General features: G+C 43.7%; 1 protein-coding gene across 1 annotated transcript in view; it reads left to right on the forward strand.

The window, feature by feature from the left end:
• LOC115143522 (copine-5-like) overlaps positions 1–17,500 on the forward strand; it is a 372,435-nt gene that overhangs the window by 303,126 nt on the left and 51,809 nt on the right. The window contains 4 exon segments of the mRNA XM_065002049.1: positions 4,706–4,747; positions 5,736–5,811; positions 10,864–10,917; positions 15,571–15,632. Of these exon segments, the coding sequence (XP_064858121.1) occupies positions 4,706–4,747; positions 5,736–5,811; positions 10,864–10,917; positions 15,571–15,632 (234 nt within the window).

Consider the following 17,500-nt stretch of genomic DNA (forward strand, 5'->3'; position numbering starts at 1 on the left):
AGGGATGGGGGGGGGACAAAAACACCAAACACCGCCTCAGGACATGCTCCTCCTTTCAGCTGATTGATTGACGGATGACAATCCACACTTACAAGTAGCTTGAACCCAATCACACAACGTTGCAGGTATGCGTGGTACTTAAAAGGCTATCAGGCTATCAGGCTATCAGGCTATCAGGTCACAACCCCGGCCGTCTAATCTGAACACTAATGCAAAACAACTCATACATTGTAATACATTCATGTCCTTAGAAATAAATAATGACCAGGGACAAAACGTTTCTTGTTTGCCATATGTTGGGAATAACAAAAGACAGATGGTGATTCATTGTGTTAATAGTTTGGAGCCTACAGGAAGTACCATGTTTGTGTCTAGCCTGTGAAAAGGACAAGCTGCCTGTTCTAGCTGCTCCAATTCAATCATTTATTTAACAACATTTCGACACCGAGCTGTCTTCACCCGGGTATTTAGTGTATATCAACCCCAACTGGAGAAATAGCTGCTATAGGTATTAACTGGAGAAATAGCTGCTATAGGTATTAACTGGAGAAATAGCTGCTATAGGTATTAACTGGAGAAATAGCTGCTATAGGTATTAACTGGGGAAATAGCTGCTATAGATATTAACTGGAGAAATAGCTGCTATAGATATTAACTGGAGAAATAGCTGCTATAGGTATTAACTGGAGAAATAGCTGCTATAGATATTAACTGGAGAAATAGCTGCTATAGATATTAACTGTAGAAATAGCTGCTATAGATATTAACTGGAGAAATAGCTGCTATAGATATTAACTGGAGAAATAGCTGCTATAGATATTAACTGGAGAAATATCTAGCATAGATGGGTGGGTTGTTTCGCAACAAAACCGATGTGTGCACAAACCCTTGGGGGGAAACAGACGAGGTTGGCTTAGATATAAACTATATTTCCTCTCCAAATGTTTTATTGAAAACGTAAATACATTTTCAAAATGAGCACTTGTTGTCTGTCAAATACATAGTTTCAGTTGTTTTGTTAGCTAGCTAGCTCATTTTCGCCATATTAGCATAGACGTGACAAGTCAAAACATCGCAAAACATCAATAACAAGATACAACGACCTGAATCAAGTCCCCTAGGATTCCCCACATGGCAGATCCATTATTGCTAGCTATCTGACCATCCAGAATCACAACAACACACGGCCATCTGCCTCTGCTATACGTGTGCATCGTTTTCACAACCCATCTATAGCATCTGTCTGTGTTGTTTCTCAATGCAGATCTTGATTTATCGCAAATCAAATTGTATTAGTCACATGCGCCGAATGCAACAGGTGTAGACCTTACAGTAAAATAATGACTTATGAGCCCCTAACCAACAACGCAGTTAACAAAAATAATAATAATATGAGTAAGAAAAATAAATAAAAGTAACAAGTAATTAAAGAGCAGCAGTAAAATAACAATAGCTAGACTGTATACAGGGGGGTACCGGTACAGAGTCAACGTGTGGGGGCCCCGGTTAGTTGAGGTACTTTGTACATGTAGGTAGAGTTATTAAAGTGACTATGTACATGTGGGTAGAGTTAGTAAAGTGACTATGTACATGTGGGTAGAGTTAGTAAAGTGACTATGTACATGTGGGTAGAGTTATTAATGTGACTATGTACATGTGGGTAGAGTTAGTAAAGTGACTATGTACATGTGGGTAGAGTTAGTAAAGTGACTATGTACATGTGGGTAGAGTTAGTAAAGTGACTATGTACATGTAGGTAGAGTTAGTAAAGTGACTATGTACATGTGGGTAGACTTAGTAAAGTGACTATGTACATGTGGGTAGACTTAGTAAAGTGACTATGTACATGTAGGTAGAGTTAGTAAAGTGACTATGTACATGTGGGTAGACTTAGTAAAGTGACTATGTACATGTGGGTAGACTTAGTAAAGTGACTATGTACATGTAGGTAGAGTTAGTAAAGTGACTATGTACATGTGGGTAGAGTTAGTAAAGTGACTATGTACATGTGGGTAGAGTTAGTAAAGTGACTATGTACATGTGGGTAGAGTTAGTAAAGTGACTATGTACATGTGGGTAGAGTTAGTAAAGTGACTATGTACATGTGGGTAGAGTTAGTAAAGTGACTATGTACATGTGGGTAGAGTTAGTAAAGTGACTATGTACATGTGGGTAGAGTTAGTAAAGTGACTATGTACATGTGGGTAGAGTTAGTAAAGTGACTATGTACATGTGGGTAGAGTTAGTAAAGTGACTATGTACATGTGGGTAGAGTTAGTAAAGTGACTATGTACATGTGGGTAGAGTTAGTAAAGTGACTATGTACATGTGGGTAGACTTAGTAAAGTGACTATGTACATGTGGGTAGAGTTAGTAAAGTGACTATGTACATGTGGGTAGACTTAGTAAAGTGACTATGTACATGTAGGTAGAGTTAGTAAAGTGACTATGTACATGTGGGTAGAGTTAGTAAAGTGACTATGTACATGTGGGTAGACTTAGTAAAGTGACTATGTACATGTGGGTAGACTTAGTAAAGTGACTATGTACATGTGGGTAGACTTAGTAAAGTGACTATGTACATGTGGGTAGAGTTAGTAAAGTGACTATGTACATGTGGGTAGAGTTATTAATGTGACTATGTACATGTAGGTAGAGTTAGTAAAGTGACTATGTACATGTGGGTAGACTTAGTAAAGTGACTATGTACAGATACAACAGAGAGTAGCAGCAGTGTAAACGGGGGGGAATGTAAATAGTCTGAGTTGCCATTTGATTAGATGTTCAGGAGTCTTATGGCTTGGGGGTAGAAGCTGTTTAGAAGCCTCTTGAACCAAGACTTGGTGCTCCGGTATCGATTGCCGTGCGGTAGCAGAGAGAACAGTCTATAACTAGGGTGGCTGGAGTCTTTGACAGTTTTTTGGGTCTTCCTCTGACACCGCCTGGTATAGAGGTCCTGGACGGCAGGAAGCTTTGCCCCAGTAATGTACTGAGTCGTACACACTACCCTCTGTAGTGAGTACAGTTGCCATACCAGGCAGTGATGCATCCAGTCAGGATTCTCTCGATGGTGCAGCTGTAGAACCTTTTGAGGATCTGAGGACCCATGCCAAATCTTTTCAGTCTCCTGAGGGGGAATAGGTTTTGTCGTGCCCTCTTCACGACTGTCTTGGTGTGTTTGGACTATGATAGTTTTTAGGGTGATGTGGACACCAAGGAACTTGAAGCTCTCATCCTGCTCCACTACATCCCTGTTGATGAGAATGGGGGCGTGCTTGGTCCTCTTTTTCCTGTAGTCCACAATCATCTCCTTTGTATTGATCATGTTGAGGGCGAGGTTGTTGCACCACATGACCAGGTCACTGACCTCCTCCCTATAGGCTGTCTTGTCGATGTCACTGATCAGGCCTACCACTGTTGTGTCATCAGCAAACTTAATGATGGTGTTGGAGTCATGCCTGGCCATGTAGTCATGAGTGAACAGGGAGTACAGGAGGAGACTGAGCACAAACCCCTGTGCGGCCCCCGTGTTGAGGATCAGCATGTCGGATGTGTTTTACCTACCCTTACCACCTGGGGTCGGCCCGTCAGGAAGTCCAGGATACAGTTGCAGAGGGAGATGTTTAGTCCCAGGGTCCTTAGCTTATTGATGAGCTTTGAGGGCAGTATAGTGTTGCACGCTGAGCTGTAGTTAATGAATAGCATTCTCACATAGGTGTTCCTTTTGTCCAGGTGGGAAAGGGAAGTGTGGAGTGCAATAGAGATTTCATTATCTGTGGATCTGTTAGGGCAGCATGCAAGTGGGTCTAGGGTTTCTGGGATAATGGGTCGGTAGTCATTTAGGCAGGTTACCTTAGGTTACCTAAGCGAGCACAGAAGTAGTTTAGCTCATCTGGTAGGCTCATGTCACTGGGCAGCTCTCTGCTGTGCTTCCCTTTGTGGTCTGTAATGGTTTGCAAGCCCTGCCACATGCGACGAGCCCCAGAGTGTAGTACGATTCCATCTTAGTCCTGTATTGACACTTTCATGGTTCGTCGGAGGGCATAGCAGGATTTCTTAAAAGCTTCCAGGTTAGAGTCCCACTCCTTGAAAGCGGCAGCTCTAGCCTTTAGCTCAGTGTGAATGTTGCCTGTAATCCATGGCTTCTGGTTGGGGTATGTACGTACGGTCACTGTGAGGACGACGTCATTGATGCACTTATTGATGAAGCCAATGACAGATGTGGTGTACTCCTCAATGCCATCGGAGGAATCCTGGAACATATTCCAGTCTGTGCAAAACAGTCCTGTAGCTTAGCATCTGCTTCATCTGACCACTTTTGTATTGATCGAGTCACTGGTGCTTCCTGCTTTACATTTTGCTTGTAAGCAGGAATCAGCAGGATAGAATTATGGTCAGATTTGCCAAATGGAGGGCGAGGGAGAGCTTTGTACACGTCTCTGTGTGTGGAGTAAAGGTAGTCCAGAGTTCTCCCTCTGGTTGCACATTTAACGTGCTGATAAAACGGATTTAAGTTTCCCTGCATTGAAGTCCCCAGCCACTAGGAGCGCCGCCTCTGGATGAGCGGTTTCCTGTTTGCTTGTGGCGGAATACAGCACATTGAGTGCGGTTTTACTGTAAACTAAAGTCACATGTTTGAGTCTCTGGTCTATGAGGGATGCTTCAGTAACATCTGTCTGTTGGTGTGTGCTTTCTGTCGTTTCAGGACGATCAAGGTGGAGGTGTACGACTGGGACCGCGATGGCAGGTGAGTGTATTTAGTCAAGGTGCAGCCATGTGCAACATTCAACTTGTGCACCATGGTCACCAACAAATTAGTACAACATTATATATGATTATGTTATTGATGTTATTGAAATGATGGCGCTTTACAGTGGTTAAAGTTCTGTCTTTACCACCCTCTCCTCTCTCCTCTTCTCTCCTCTCTCCTCTCTCCTCTCTCCTCTTCTCTCCTCTCTCCTCTCTCCTCTTCTCTCCTCTCTCCTCTCTCCTCTCTCCTCTCTCCTCTTCTCTCCTCTTCTCTCATCTCTCCTCTCTCCTCTTCTCTCCTCTCTCCTCTCTCCTCTCCTCCTCTCTCCTGTCCTCTCTCCTCCTCTCCTCTCTCCTCTCTCCTCTCCCCTCTCCTCTCTCCTCTTATCTCCTCTCTCCTCTTCTCTCTCTCTCTCCTCTCTCCTCTCTCCTCTCTCCTCTCTCTCTCTCTCTCTCCTCTCTCCTCTCTCCTCTCTCCCTCTCCTCCTCCTCTCTCCTCTCTCTCTCTCTCTCTCTCTCCTCTCCTCTCTCCTCCTCTCCTCCTCTCTCCTCTCCTCTCTCCTCTCTCTCCTCTCCTCTCTCCTCCTCTCCTCTCTCCTCTCTCCTCTCCCCTCTCCTCTCTCCTCTTATCTCCTCTCTCCTCTCTCTCTCTTCTCTCCTCTCTCCTCTCTCCTCTCTTCTCTCTTCTCTCTTCTCTCCTCTGTCCTCTGTCCTCTGTCCTCTCTCCTCTCTCCTCTCTCCTCTTCTCTCCTCTCTCCTCTCTTCTCTCTTCTCTCTTCTCTCCTCTGTCCTCTGTCCTCTCTCCTCTCTTCTCTCTTCTCTCTTCTCTCTTCTCTCCTCTCTCCTCTCTTCTCTCTTCTCTCCTCTGTCCTCTCTCCTCTCTCCTCTCTTCTCTCTTCTCTCTTCTCTCCTCTGTCCTCTGTCCTCTCTCCTCTCTCTCCTCTCTCTGTCCTCTCTCTCATCCTCTCTCCTTCTCTCTCTGTCAGCCATGACTTCATAGGGGAGTTCACCACTAGTTACCGGGAGCTAGCTCGAGGCCAGAGCCAGTTCAACGTCTATGAGGTGACTCTCTCTTCCTTTCTTACCGTTTTTTAATCAGCTCTGTTGGGGAGTCAACTCACTCACTGATGAAATATCAATTGTTTTATATCCATGCTGCCTTCTCTCTCAGGTGGAAGTTTAGGAATGTTGCACGTTGGCTTCCAGGTGATTACCATGGTTAAACAAATCCAATCCAGAGAAGAGCGCGGGCATTAATGGAAAACTATTCCTCCGGATAGAACCACAGGGAAAACACAATTAGAATACACGCACGCAAGCGCACACACACGCACAGACACACGCACGCACGCACGCGCGCGCACACACACACACACACACACACACACACACACACACGCTGTGCATGGCGTTCATCATTAGTCATTACCTGGCAGAGGGACAGGAACAGAGACAGGAAGCTTCTTTAGTTTGTGCATCAGCAAGTCTCTGCGTCTCTGTGATGCCTGCGTGTCAACCCGATTGCCTTCTCTCCATTTATTTGCCTGTCACTTCCCTGCCTCACAGTGATACAGGGGATACTAATGAGACCAGGCAGCTTTTGTCTGTGTCTGCAGAGAGAAGGAAGGTTTCCTCTTTAAACTTGGATTCTTTGTGGTGGCCCCTGAAACTTCAGGAGAATATTGTTTTGACTGTGTCCCTTGCTAGACTAATTGTGCAATAACTAATGCTGTCTTGGATCAGTGGTTCGCTGACTCAGATGAAACCTACTCCTGGGCTTATAATAATGATAATAACGGGGAGCTATGAGCAGTCTTCAGGTCTCAGGGACAGATAATCGCTACCTCTACTACACCTCTGTTAGACATGATGCAACCTGTCCTGTGTTTGTCCATCTCCAACCCTGCCTTCCATCCGTCAGACCTGGGTTCAAATACGATTTGAAATCTCTCAAATACTTTTTCAGATTTGCTTAAGTCTGACTGATGGGCGGGGTTTTCACTTGTGCAACTATTCTATTGGTTCTATGGCAACGGGAAAGCTCAATCAAGCTCAGCTAACAAAGCTTTTACTGTCTGATCCTGGAATGAACAAGTTTAGAGGTCATCTGCCTTTGGCTTATAGAGCAGGAACCCGAACTTCACCAAAGAAATTGGAAATACAGACATTGTCATCCTACAAGAAACATGGTATAGAGGAGACGGACCCACTGGTTGCCCTCTAGGTTACAGAGAGCTGGTAGTCCCATCCACCAAACTACCATGTGTGAAACAGGGAAGATACTCAGGGGTATGCTAATTTGGTATAGAGCAGACCTAACCCACTCTATTACAGTGCCTTGCGAAAGTATTCGGCCCCCTTGAACTTTGCGACCTTTTGCCACATTTCAGGCTTAAAACATAAAGATATAAAACTGTATTTTTTTGTGAAGAATCAACAACAACCTCACTGAGCTCGAGCTGTTTTGCAAGGAGGAATGGGAAAAAATTTCAGTCTCTCGATGTGCAAAACTGATAGAGACATAACCCAAGCGACTTACAGCTGTAATCGCAGCAAAAGGTGGCGCTACAAAGTATTAACTTAAGGGGGCTGAATAATTTTGCATGCCCAATTTTTCAGTTTTTGATTTGTTAAAAAAGTTTGAAATATCCAATAAATGTCGTTCCACTTCATGATTGTGTCCCACTTGTTGTTGATTCTTCACAAAAAAATACAGTTTTATATCTTTATGTTTTAAGCCTGAAATGTGGCAAAAGGTCGCAAAGTTCAAGGGGGCCGAATACTTTCACAAGGCACTGTAAATGAATCAAAACAGGAACATTTTACATCTGGCTAGAAATTAATAAGGAAATGATTTCAACAGAGAAAAATGTCCTTGTGTGCTACCTATATCTCCCCAATAGAATTCTCATACTTTAACGATGACAGCTTCTCCATCCTAGAGGGGGAGATCAACAATTTCCAGGCCCATGTACTAGTCGGTACTAGTCTCCGGCGAACTAAATGCCAGAACTGGACAAGAATCGGACACCCTCAGCACACAGGGGGATAAACACCGACCTGGAGGGGACAGCATTAACCACCCCCAAATGTCAAATCAAATGTATTTATATATCCCTTCTTACATCCGCTGATATCTCAAAGTGCTGTACAGAAACCCAGCCTAAAACCCCAAACAGCAAGCAATGCAGGTGTAGAAGCACGGTGGCTAGGAAAAACTCCCTAGAAAGGCCAGAACCTAGGAAGAAACCTAGAGAGGAACCAGGCTATGAGGGGTGGCCAGTCCTCTTCTGGCTGTGCCGGGTGGAGATTATAACAGAACAAGGCTAAGATGTTCAAAGGCTCATAAATGACCAGCAGGGTCAAATAATAATAATCACAGTGGTTGTAGAGGGTTCAACAGGTCAGCACCTCAGGAGTAAATGTTAGTTGGCTTTTCATAGCCGATCATTCAGAGTATCTCTACCGCTCCTGCTGTCTCTAGAGAGTTGAAAACAGCAGGTCTGGGACAAGGTTGCACATCCGGTGAACAGGTCAGGGTTCCATAGCCGCAGGCAGAACAGTTGAAACTGGAGCCACAGCATGAGCAGGTGGACTGGGGACAGCAATGAGTCATCAGGCCAGGTAGTCCTAAGGCATGGTCCTGGGGCTCAGATCCTCAGAGAGAGAGAGAGAAAGAAAGAGAGAATTAGAGAGAGCATACTTAAATTCACACAGGACACCGGATAAGACAGGAGAAATTCTCCAGATATAACACACAGACCCTAGCCCCCTGACACATAAACTACTGCAGCATAAATACTGGAGGCTGAGGCAGGAGGGGTCAGGAGACACTGTGGCCCCATCCGATGATGGCCCCATCCGATGATACCCCCGGACAGGGGGGATATAACCCCACCCACTTTGCCAAAGCACAGCCCCCACACCACTCGAGGGATGTCTTCAACCACCAACTTTCCATCCTGAGATGGATGCACCCCTAGACACAACTCCTGCAGCTCTGTCGCACGCTGGGTATGTACATAGTCAATGGTAGGCTTTAAGGGGACTACTATGGTAGGTACAGCTATAGCTCATCTCCTGGCAGCAGTACTGTAGACTACTTTGTCACTGACCTCAACCCAGAGTCTCTTCGAGTGTTCACGGTCAGTTCACTGACACCCCAATCAGATCACAGCAAATCACACTCTTTGTGAACAGAGCTGTGCTCAATCATGAGGCATCAAAGCCAAAGGAACTGAATAATATTAAGAAATGCTATAGATGAAAGTTAAATGGTGTGGAAATCTACCAAAAACATTTAGGAGGCAACAAATTCAATCCCTTCTAGACAATTTCCTGGACAAAATGTTTCACTGTAATAGTGAACCTGGCATTATAAAACCTAAACAGCATATTTTACCTCTCAGATTCCCTTTCAAATCAAAACAATTCAAGCAGACAACCTAAGAAAATGAACAACAATGATGTATGGTTTGATGAAGAATGCAAAAACCTAAGAAAGAAATTGAGAAACCTGTCCAACCCAAAAAAAACTATCCAACCCAGAAAACCTGAGCCTACGGCTTCACTATGGCGAATCACTAAAACATTACAGAAATACACCACGGAAAAAGAAGGAACAGCACGTCAGAAATCAGCTCAATGTAATTGAAGAATCCATAGAATCTAACCACTTCTGGGAAAATTAGAAAACTCTAAACAAACAACAACACGAAGGGTTATCTTTCCAAAACAGAGATGTTTGGATAAACCACTTCTCCAATCTTTTTGGCCCTATAACAAAGAACAAACAGCAAAAATATATACATGATCAAATACAAATAGAACCAACTATTAAAGACCAGAACCCACTGGATTATCCAATTGGTTATCACTGCATTGTCGGAACTAGAAGCACAAGCATTTCGCTACACTCGCATTAACATCTGCTAACCATGTGTATGTGACAAATACATTTTGATTTGATTTGACATTGAATGAACTACAGGACAAAATACAAACCCTCCAATCCAAAAAGGCCTGTGGTGTTGATGGTATCCTCAATTAAATGTTAAAATATACAGACCACATTTCCATTTGGCTATACTTAAACTCTTCAACATCATCCTCAGCTCTTGTATCTTCCCCAATATTTGGAACCAAGGACTGATCACCCCAATCCATAATAGTGGAGACAAATTTGACCCCAATAACTACCGTGAGATATGCGCCAACAGCAACCTTGGGATAATCCTCTGCATTATCATTAACAGCAGACTTGTACATTTCCTTAACATAAACAATGTACTGAACAAATGTCAAATTGGCTTTTTACCAAATTTCCATACCACAGACCATGTATTCACCCTGCAAACCTTAATTGACAAACAAACCAAAACAAAGGCAAAGTCTTCTCATGCTTTCTTGATTTCAAAAAAGCGACTCAATTTGGCACGAGGGCCTGCAAATCCAACCAGTGAAGAACAAACACCATTGTTAATGCAATCTATATTTATGTTGATTTATTTTCCCTTTCGTATTTTAATTAACTATTTACACATCATTACTGTATATAGACATAATATGACATCTGGAATGTTTTTATTATTTTGGAACTTTTGTGTAACAGAGGGACAGACAGACAGACAGACGGACAGACAGGCGGACGGACGGACAGACGGACAGACGGACGGACGGATGGAGCGAGGGAGGGAGGGAGGGAGGGACGGACAGACAGACGGAGAGAGAGAAATGGAGAGGAAATGTGTGTAAAACAGTCAGAGGGGACGGGGAGGGAGGGAAAAAGGGCTTCTGGAGAAATAAGTTCTGTTCATTTCACAGTCAACTGGAGCCTATTATTTGACACAACACCAATGGAACTTGTATCACACTCTCTCTCTCTCTTTCAGAGAAACAGCCTTTCTCCCTACAGGAGGTATTTGGTACTACACGTCTCATCGTTGGCTCCTTCCTTCCATAATTGCTAATTATTTCCTTCCTAACAGCCCCCTGCTGTGAGGAGAATTCCCTTCCATAACCACCACAGACAACAGAGTCCTCTAAATCCATCATTAACCGCCTATCATGGCTCATTCTTTCTCTCCAATTCAGTCATTTATTTTCTTCTTTTAGGTGGTGAATATCAAAAAGAAACTGAAGAAAAAGAAATATGTGAATTCAGGAACGGTGAGCCTTTCCACCTCTCTTCCTGTCTCCTCCCCACTCTTCTTGTCTCCTCCCCCTTTACCCCACTCTTCCTGTCTCCTCCCCTCTCTTCTTGTCTCCTCCCCCTTTCCCCCACTCTTCCTGTCTCCTCCTCTCTCTTCCTGTCTCCTCCCTACTTTTCCTGTCTCCTCCCCTCTCTTCTTGTCTCCTCCCCTCTCTTCCTGTCTCCTCCCCTCTCTTCTTGTCTCTTCCCCTCTCTTCTTGTCTCCTCCCCCTTTCCCCCTCTCGTCCTGTCTCCTCTCCTCTCTTCTTGTCTCCTCGCCTCTCTTCTTGTCTCCTCCCCCTTTCCGCCTCTCTTCCTGTCTCCTCCCCTCTCTTCTTGTCTCCTCCCCTCTCTTCTTGTCTCCTCCCCCTTTCCCCCTCTCTTCCTGTCTCCTCCCCTCTCTTCTTGTCTCCTCCCCTTTCTTCTTGTCTCCTCCCCCTTTCCCCCTCTCTTCCTGTCTCCTCCCCTCTCTTCCTTTCCTCTGTTCTTCTTCTTCTCCTTCCGTTAATTATGATAATAATGAAAGCTTTCTTAGATGGTTTTCTTCTCTAGTCTCTGTTGAAATTAGCAGGAATATCAAACACAGGCAAGTTTGTCTCATTAACTGGTATATCTTCTCTCTCTCTCTCTCTCTCTCTGTCTCTCTCTCCTTCCTGTTAATTAAAACTGTAGAAAGAGAAAGGAAAGGAAAACTTTTCTCTGTTCGCTGCATCTGTCCATAGACATTAGACAATAGTTGCCAGCTCTGTCAGAGAAACACACAGAGCAGAGCCCTGAGTTCTAAGAGCCAGCTAGCGTGATGACAGATGGAGGGAGGTAGTCGAGGGCGGAGGAGGAAAGGGGGTAGAGTGAAGGAATTCAGAGGATGTAAAGAAAATAAAACTTAGTTAGAGCAGTGATTGAACGAGAGAGGTGTTCTTGAACAAAGAGAGCAGCAGAGAATCGTGGGAGGAAGGAGCGAAAGAGAGGAAGGAAAGAAGGAAGGAAGGAAGGATATGAAAGTCTCCTCACACTCCAGGAGAGGTCAGAGTGTGGGAGTAGTGTAGCAGCTATGTGATGTCGGCTCGCTACCGTGACTGATTACAGGCGCCAGCTCCCATGTTCCCATCCGCTCTGTGTCTTTCTCTCTCTCTCTCCTTACTCTATCCCTTTTTCATAATCTCTCTCTCTCCTCTCTCTATCCCTTTTTCATAATCTCTCTCTCTCCTCTCTCTATCCTTTTTTCATAATCTCTCTCTCTCCTCTCTCTATCCCTTTTTCATAATCTCTCTCTCTCCTTACTCTATCCCTTTTTCATAATCTCTCTCTCCTTACTCTATCCCTTTTTCATAATCTCTCTCTCTCCTTACTCTATCCCTTTTTCATAATCTCTCTCTCTCCTCTCTCTATCCCTTTTTCATAATCTCTCTCTCTCCTTACTCTATCCCTTTTTCATAATCTCTCTCTCTCCTCTCTCTATCCCTTTTTCATAATCTCTCTCTCTCCTCTCTCTATCCCTTTTTCATAATCTCTCTCTCTCCTCTCTCTATCCCTTTTTCATAATCTCTCTCTCTCCTTACTCTATCCCTTTTTCATAATCTCTCTCTCTCCTCTCTCTATCCCTTTTCATAATCTCTCTCCTCTCTCTATCCCTTTTTCATAATCTCTCTCTCTCCTCTCTCTATCCCTTTTTCATAATCTCTCTCTCTCCTTACTCTATCCCTTTTTCATAATCTCTCTCTCTCTCTCTCTATCCCTTTTTCATAATCTCTCTCTCTCCTCTCTCTATCCCTTTTTCATAATCTCTCTCTCTCCTCTCTCTATCCCTTTTTCATAATCTCTCTCTCCTTACTCTATCCCTTTTTCATAATCTCTCTCTCTCCTCTCTCTATCCCTTTTTCATAATCTCTCTCTCTCCTCTCTCTATCCCTTTTTCATAATCTCTCTCTCTCCTCTCTCTATCCCTTTTTCATAATCTCTCTCTCTCCTTACTCTATCCCTTTTTCATAATCTCTCTCTCTCCTCTCTCTATCCCTTTTTCATAATCACTCTCTCTCCTTACTCTATCCCTTTTTCATAATCTCTCTCTCTCCTCTCTCTATCCCTTTTCCTAATCTCTCTCTCTCCTCTCTCTATCCCTTTTCATAATCTCTCTCTCTCCTCTCTCTATCCCTTTTTCATAATCTCTCTCTCTCCTCTCTCTATCCCTTTTTCATAATCTCTCTCTCCTCTCTCTATCCCTTTTTCATAATCTCTCTCTCTCCTTACTCTATCCCTTTTTCATAATCTCTCTCTCAACTCACTCTATCCCTTTTTCATAATCTCTCTCTCTCCTTACTCTATCCCTTTTTCATAATCTCTCTCTATCCCTTTTTCATAATCTCTCTCTCTCCTCTCTCTATCCCTTTTTCATAATCTCTCTCTCTCCTCTCTCTATCCCTTTTTCATAATCTCTCTCTCTCCTTACTCTATCCCTTTTTCATAATCTCTCTCTCTCCTTACTCTATCCCTTTTTCATAATCTCTCTCTCTCCTTACTCTATCCCTTTTTCATAATCTCTCTCTCTCCTCTCTCTATCCCTTTTTCATAATCTCTCTCTCCTCTCTCTATCCCTTTTTCATAATCTCTCTCTCTCCTCTCTCTATCCCTTTTTCATAATCTCTCTCTCTCCTTACTCTATCCCTTTTTCATAATCTCTCTCTCTCCTCTCTCTATCCCTTTTTCATAATCTCTCTCTCTCCTTACTCTATCCCTTTTTCATAATCTCTCTCTCTCCTCTCTCTATCCCTTTTTCCTAATCTCTCTCTCTCCTCTCTCTATCCCTTTTTCATAATCTCTCTCTCTCCTCTCTCTATCCCTTTTTCATAATCTCTCTCTCTCTCTCTCTCTCTATCCCTTTTTCATAATCTCTCTCTCTCTCTCTCTATCCCTTTTTCATAATCTCTCTCTCTCCTTACTCTATCCCTTTTTCATAATCTCTCTCTCAACTCACTCTATCCCTTTTTCATAATCTCTCTCTCTCCTTACTCTATCCCTTTTTCATAATCTCTCTCTATCCCTTTTTCATAATCTCTCTCTCTCCTCTCTCTATCCCTTTTTCATAATCTCTCTCTCCTCTCTCTATCCCTTTTTCATAATCTCTCTCTCTCCTTACTCTATCCCTTTTTCATAATCTCTCTCTCTCCTTACTCTATCCCTTTTTCATAATCTCTCTCTCCTTACTCTATCCCTTTTCATAATCTCTCTCTCTCCTTACTCTATCCCTTTTTCATAATCTCTCTCTCTCCTCTCTCTATCCCTTTTTCATAATCTCTCTCTCTCCTCTCTCTATCCCTTTTTCATAATCTCTCTCTCCTCTCTCTATCCCTTTTTCATAATCTCTCTCTCTCCTCTCTCTATCCCTTTTTCATAATCTCTCTCTCTCCTTACTCTATCCCTTTTTCATAATCTCTCTCTCTCCTCACTCTATCCCTTTTTCATAATCTCTCTCTCTCTCTCTCTATCCCTTTTTCATAATCTCTCTCTCTCTCTCTATCCCTTTTTCATAATCTCTCTCTCCTTACTCTATCCCTTTTTCATAATCTCTCTCTCTCCTCTCTCTATCCCTTTTTCATAATCTCTCTCTCTCCTTACTCTATCCCTTTTTCATAATCTCTCTCTATCCCTTTTTCATAATCTCTCTCTCTCCTCTCTCTATCCCTTTTTCATAATCTCTCTCTCTCCTCTCTCTATCCCTTTTTCATAATCTCTCTCTCTCCTTACTCTATCCCTTTTTCATAATCTCTCTCTCTCCTTACTCTATCCCTTTTTCATAATCTCTCTCTCTCCTTACTCTATCCCTTTTTCATAATCTCTCTCTCTCCTCTCTCTATCCCTTTTTCATAATCTCTCTCTCTCCTCTCTCTATCCCTTTTTCATAATCTCTCTCTCCTCTCTCTATCCCTTTTTCATAATCTCTCTCTCTCCTTACTCTATCCCTTTTTCATAATCTCTCTCTCTCCTCTCTCTATCCCTTTTCCCTAATCTCTTTCTCCCTCTTTCTCAAACGCTCTATCTCATCCTCTCTCTATCCCTTTTCCCTAATCTCTTTCTCCCTCTTTCTCAAACGCTCTATCTCATCCTCTCTCTATCCCTTTTCCCTAATCTCTTTCTCCCTCTTTCTCAAACGCTCTATCTCATCCTCTCTCTATCCCTTTTCCCTAATCTCTTTCTCCCTCTTTCTCAAACGCTCTATCTCATCCTCTCTCTATCCCTTTTCCCTAATCTCTTTCTCCCTCTTTCTCAATCTTTCTCTCTTACCTTCTCTCTCCCATAAACCCAAACGGAGCTGTAGAAATGCATCTCATCTGTTCTCTCGCTTAGACTTGTCTCTCTCTCTCTCTCTCTCGTCTGTCGTAATGAACTCATCAGTCGTGTCAGTGATGACAGTAGCTAGCTTGCGCAAAGGCCCACGTCTTGTTTCAGGACGAGGAGTATGATGTGATTAGCCGGTTGGATAGCATAGCTGTCTGAGTGAACATTCTGCCTGCCTGCCTGCGTGCGTGCGCGCGTGCGCGTGTGCGTGTGTGTGTGTGTGTGTGCGTGCGTGCGTGTGTGTGTGTGTGTAGACCTGGATGTGAATGGATACTGAAGTCTTGTGTTTTCTCTCCCAGGTGACCCTCCTCTCCTTCTCTGTGGAATCAGAGTGCACATTCCTGGACTTCATCAAGGGAGGGTGAGTGGGAGGAGAGGGGAATACACTGTGTGTGTGTGCGTGTGTGTGTGTGTTCCCCTCTGCTCCCATCGAACATCTTACAGCATCTTACATCTCACAACATTTTACAGCATCTTACAGCATCTTACATTTCACAGCATCTTACAGCATCTTACATCTCACAGCATCTTACATCTCACAGCATCTTATGTCTCACACAGCATCTTATGTCTCATACAGCATCTTATGTCTCACAGCATCTCACAGCATCTTACAGCATCTTACATCTCACAGCATCTTACATCTCACAGCATCTTACAGCATCTTACATCTCACAGCATCTTATGTCTCACACAGCATCTCATGTCTCACAGCATCTCACATCACAGCCTGGCATAAGTCTATATCTACACAGCCTGGAATAAAGTCTATATCTACACAGCCTGGCATAAGTCTATATCTACACAGCCTGGAATAAAGTCTATATCTACACAGCCTGGCATAAGTCTATATCTACACAGCCTGGCATAAGTCTATATCTACACAGCCTGGCATAAAGTCTATATCTACACAGCCTGGCATAAGTCTATATCTACACAGCCTGGCATAAGTCTATATCTACACAGCCTGGCATAAGTCTATATCTACACAGCCTGGCATAAGTCTATATCTACACAGCCTGGCATAAGTCTATATCTACACAGCCTGGCATAAGTCTATATCTACACAGCCTGGCATAAGTCTATATCTACACAGCCTAATATATAAACAACAGATGGATACACACTCATCTTAATGTTGCACTACTTTGGAGGTGTTGAGATTGACAGACTTGGCCATGGTTTTGGGTCGCAGACAGAGAGACACAGACAGAGAGATACAGACAGAGAGACACAGACAGAGAGATAGAGACAGAGAGACACAGACAGAGAGATGATATTTCAGAGGTTTCAGGGATTTTCAGATGCAGCAGATTTGACAGAGTTGACAAGTATGACAGATCTCACTGACACCCTTCAGCTTTGGTGTGTTGACAGTCAGTAGCCCTTCAGCGTTGGTGTGTTGACGGTCAGTAGCCCTTCAGCTTTAGTGTGTTGACAGTCGTTAGCCCTTCAGCTTTCGTGTGTTGACAGTCAGTAGCCCTTCAGCTTTGATGTGTTGACAGTCAGTAGCCCTTCAGCGTTGGTGTGTTGACGGTAAGTAGACCTTAAGCTTTGATGTGTTGACAGTCAGTATCCCTTCAGCTTTGGTGTGTTGACAGTCAGTAGCCCTTCAGCTTTAGTATGTTGACAGTCAGTAGCCCTTCAGCGTTGGTGTGTTGACAGTCAGTAGCCCTTCAGCTTTAGTATGTTGACAGTCAGTAGCTCTTCAGCTTTGATGTGTTGACAGTCAGTATCCCTTCAGCTTTGGTGTGTTGACAGTCAGTAGCCCTTCAGCTTTAGTATGTTGACAGTCAGTAGCCCTTCAGCGTTGGTGTGTTGACAGTCAGTAGCCCTTCAGCTTTAGTATGTTGACAGTCAGTAGCTCTTCAGCTTTAGTGTGTTGACAGTCAGTAGCCCTTCAGCTTTAGTGTGTTGACAGTCAGTAGCCCTTCAGCGTTGGTGTGTTGACGGTCAGTAGCCCTTCAGCTTTAGTGTGTTGACAGTCAGTAGCCCTTCAGCGTTGGTGTGTTGACAGTCAGTAGCCCTTCAGCGTTGGTGTGTTAACAGTCAGTAGCCCTTCAGCTTTAGTATGTTGACAGTCAGTAGCCCTTCAGCTTTAGTGTGTTGACAGTTAGTAGCCCTTCAGCTTTGGTGTGTTGATGGTCAGTAGCCCTTCAGCTTTAGTGTGTTGACAGTCAGTAGCCCTTCAGCTTTGGTGTGTTGAAAGTCAGTAGCCCTTCAGCTTTA

This window comes from Oncorhynchus nerka, linkage group LG15, assembly GCF_034236695.1.
Source record: "Oncorhynchus nerka isolate Pitt River linkage group LG15, Oner_Uvic_2.0, whole genome shotgun sequence".
Lineage (NCBI taxonomy): Eukaryota > Metazoa > Chordata > Actinopteri > Salmoniformes > Salmonidae > Oncorhynchus > Oncorhynchus nerka.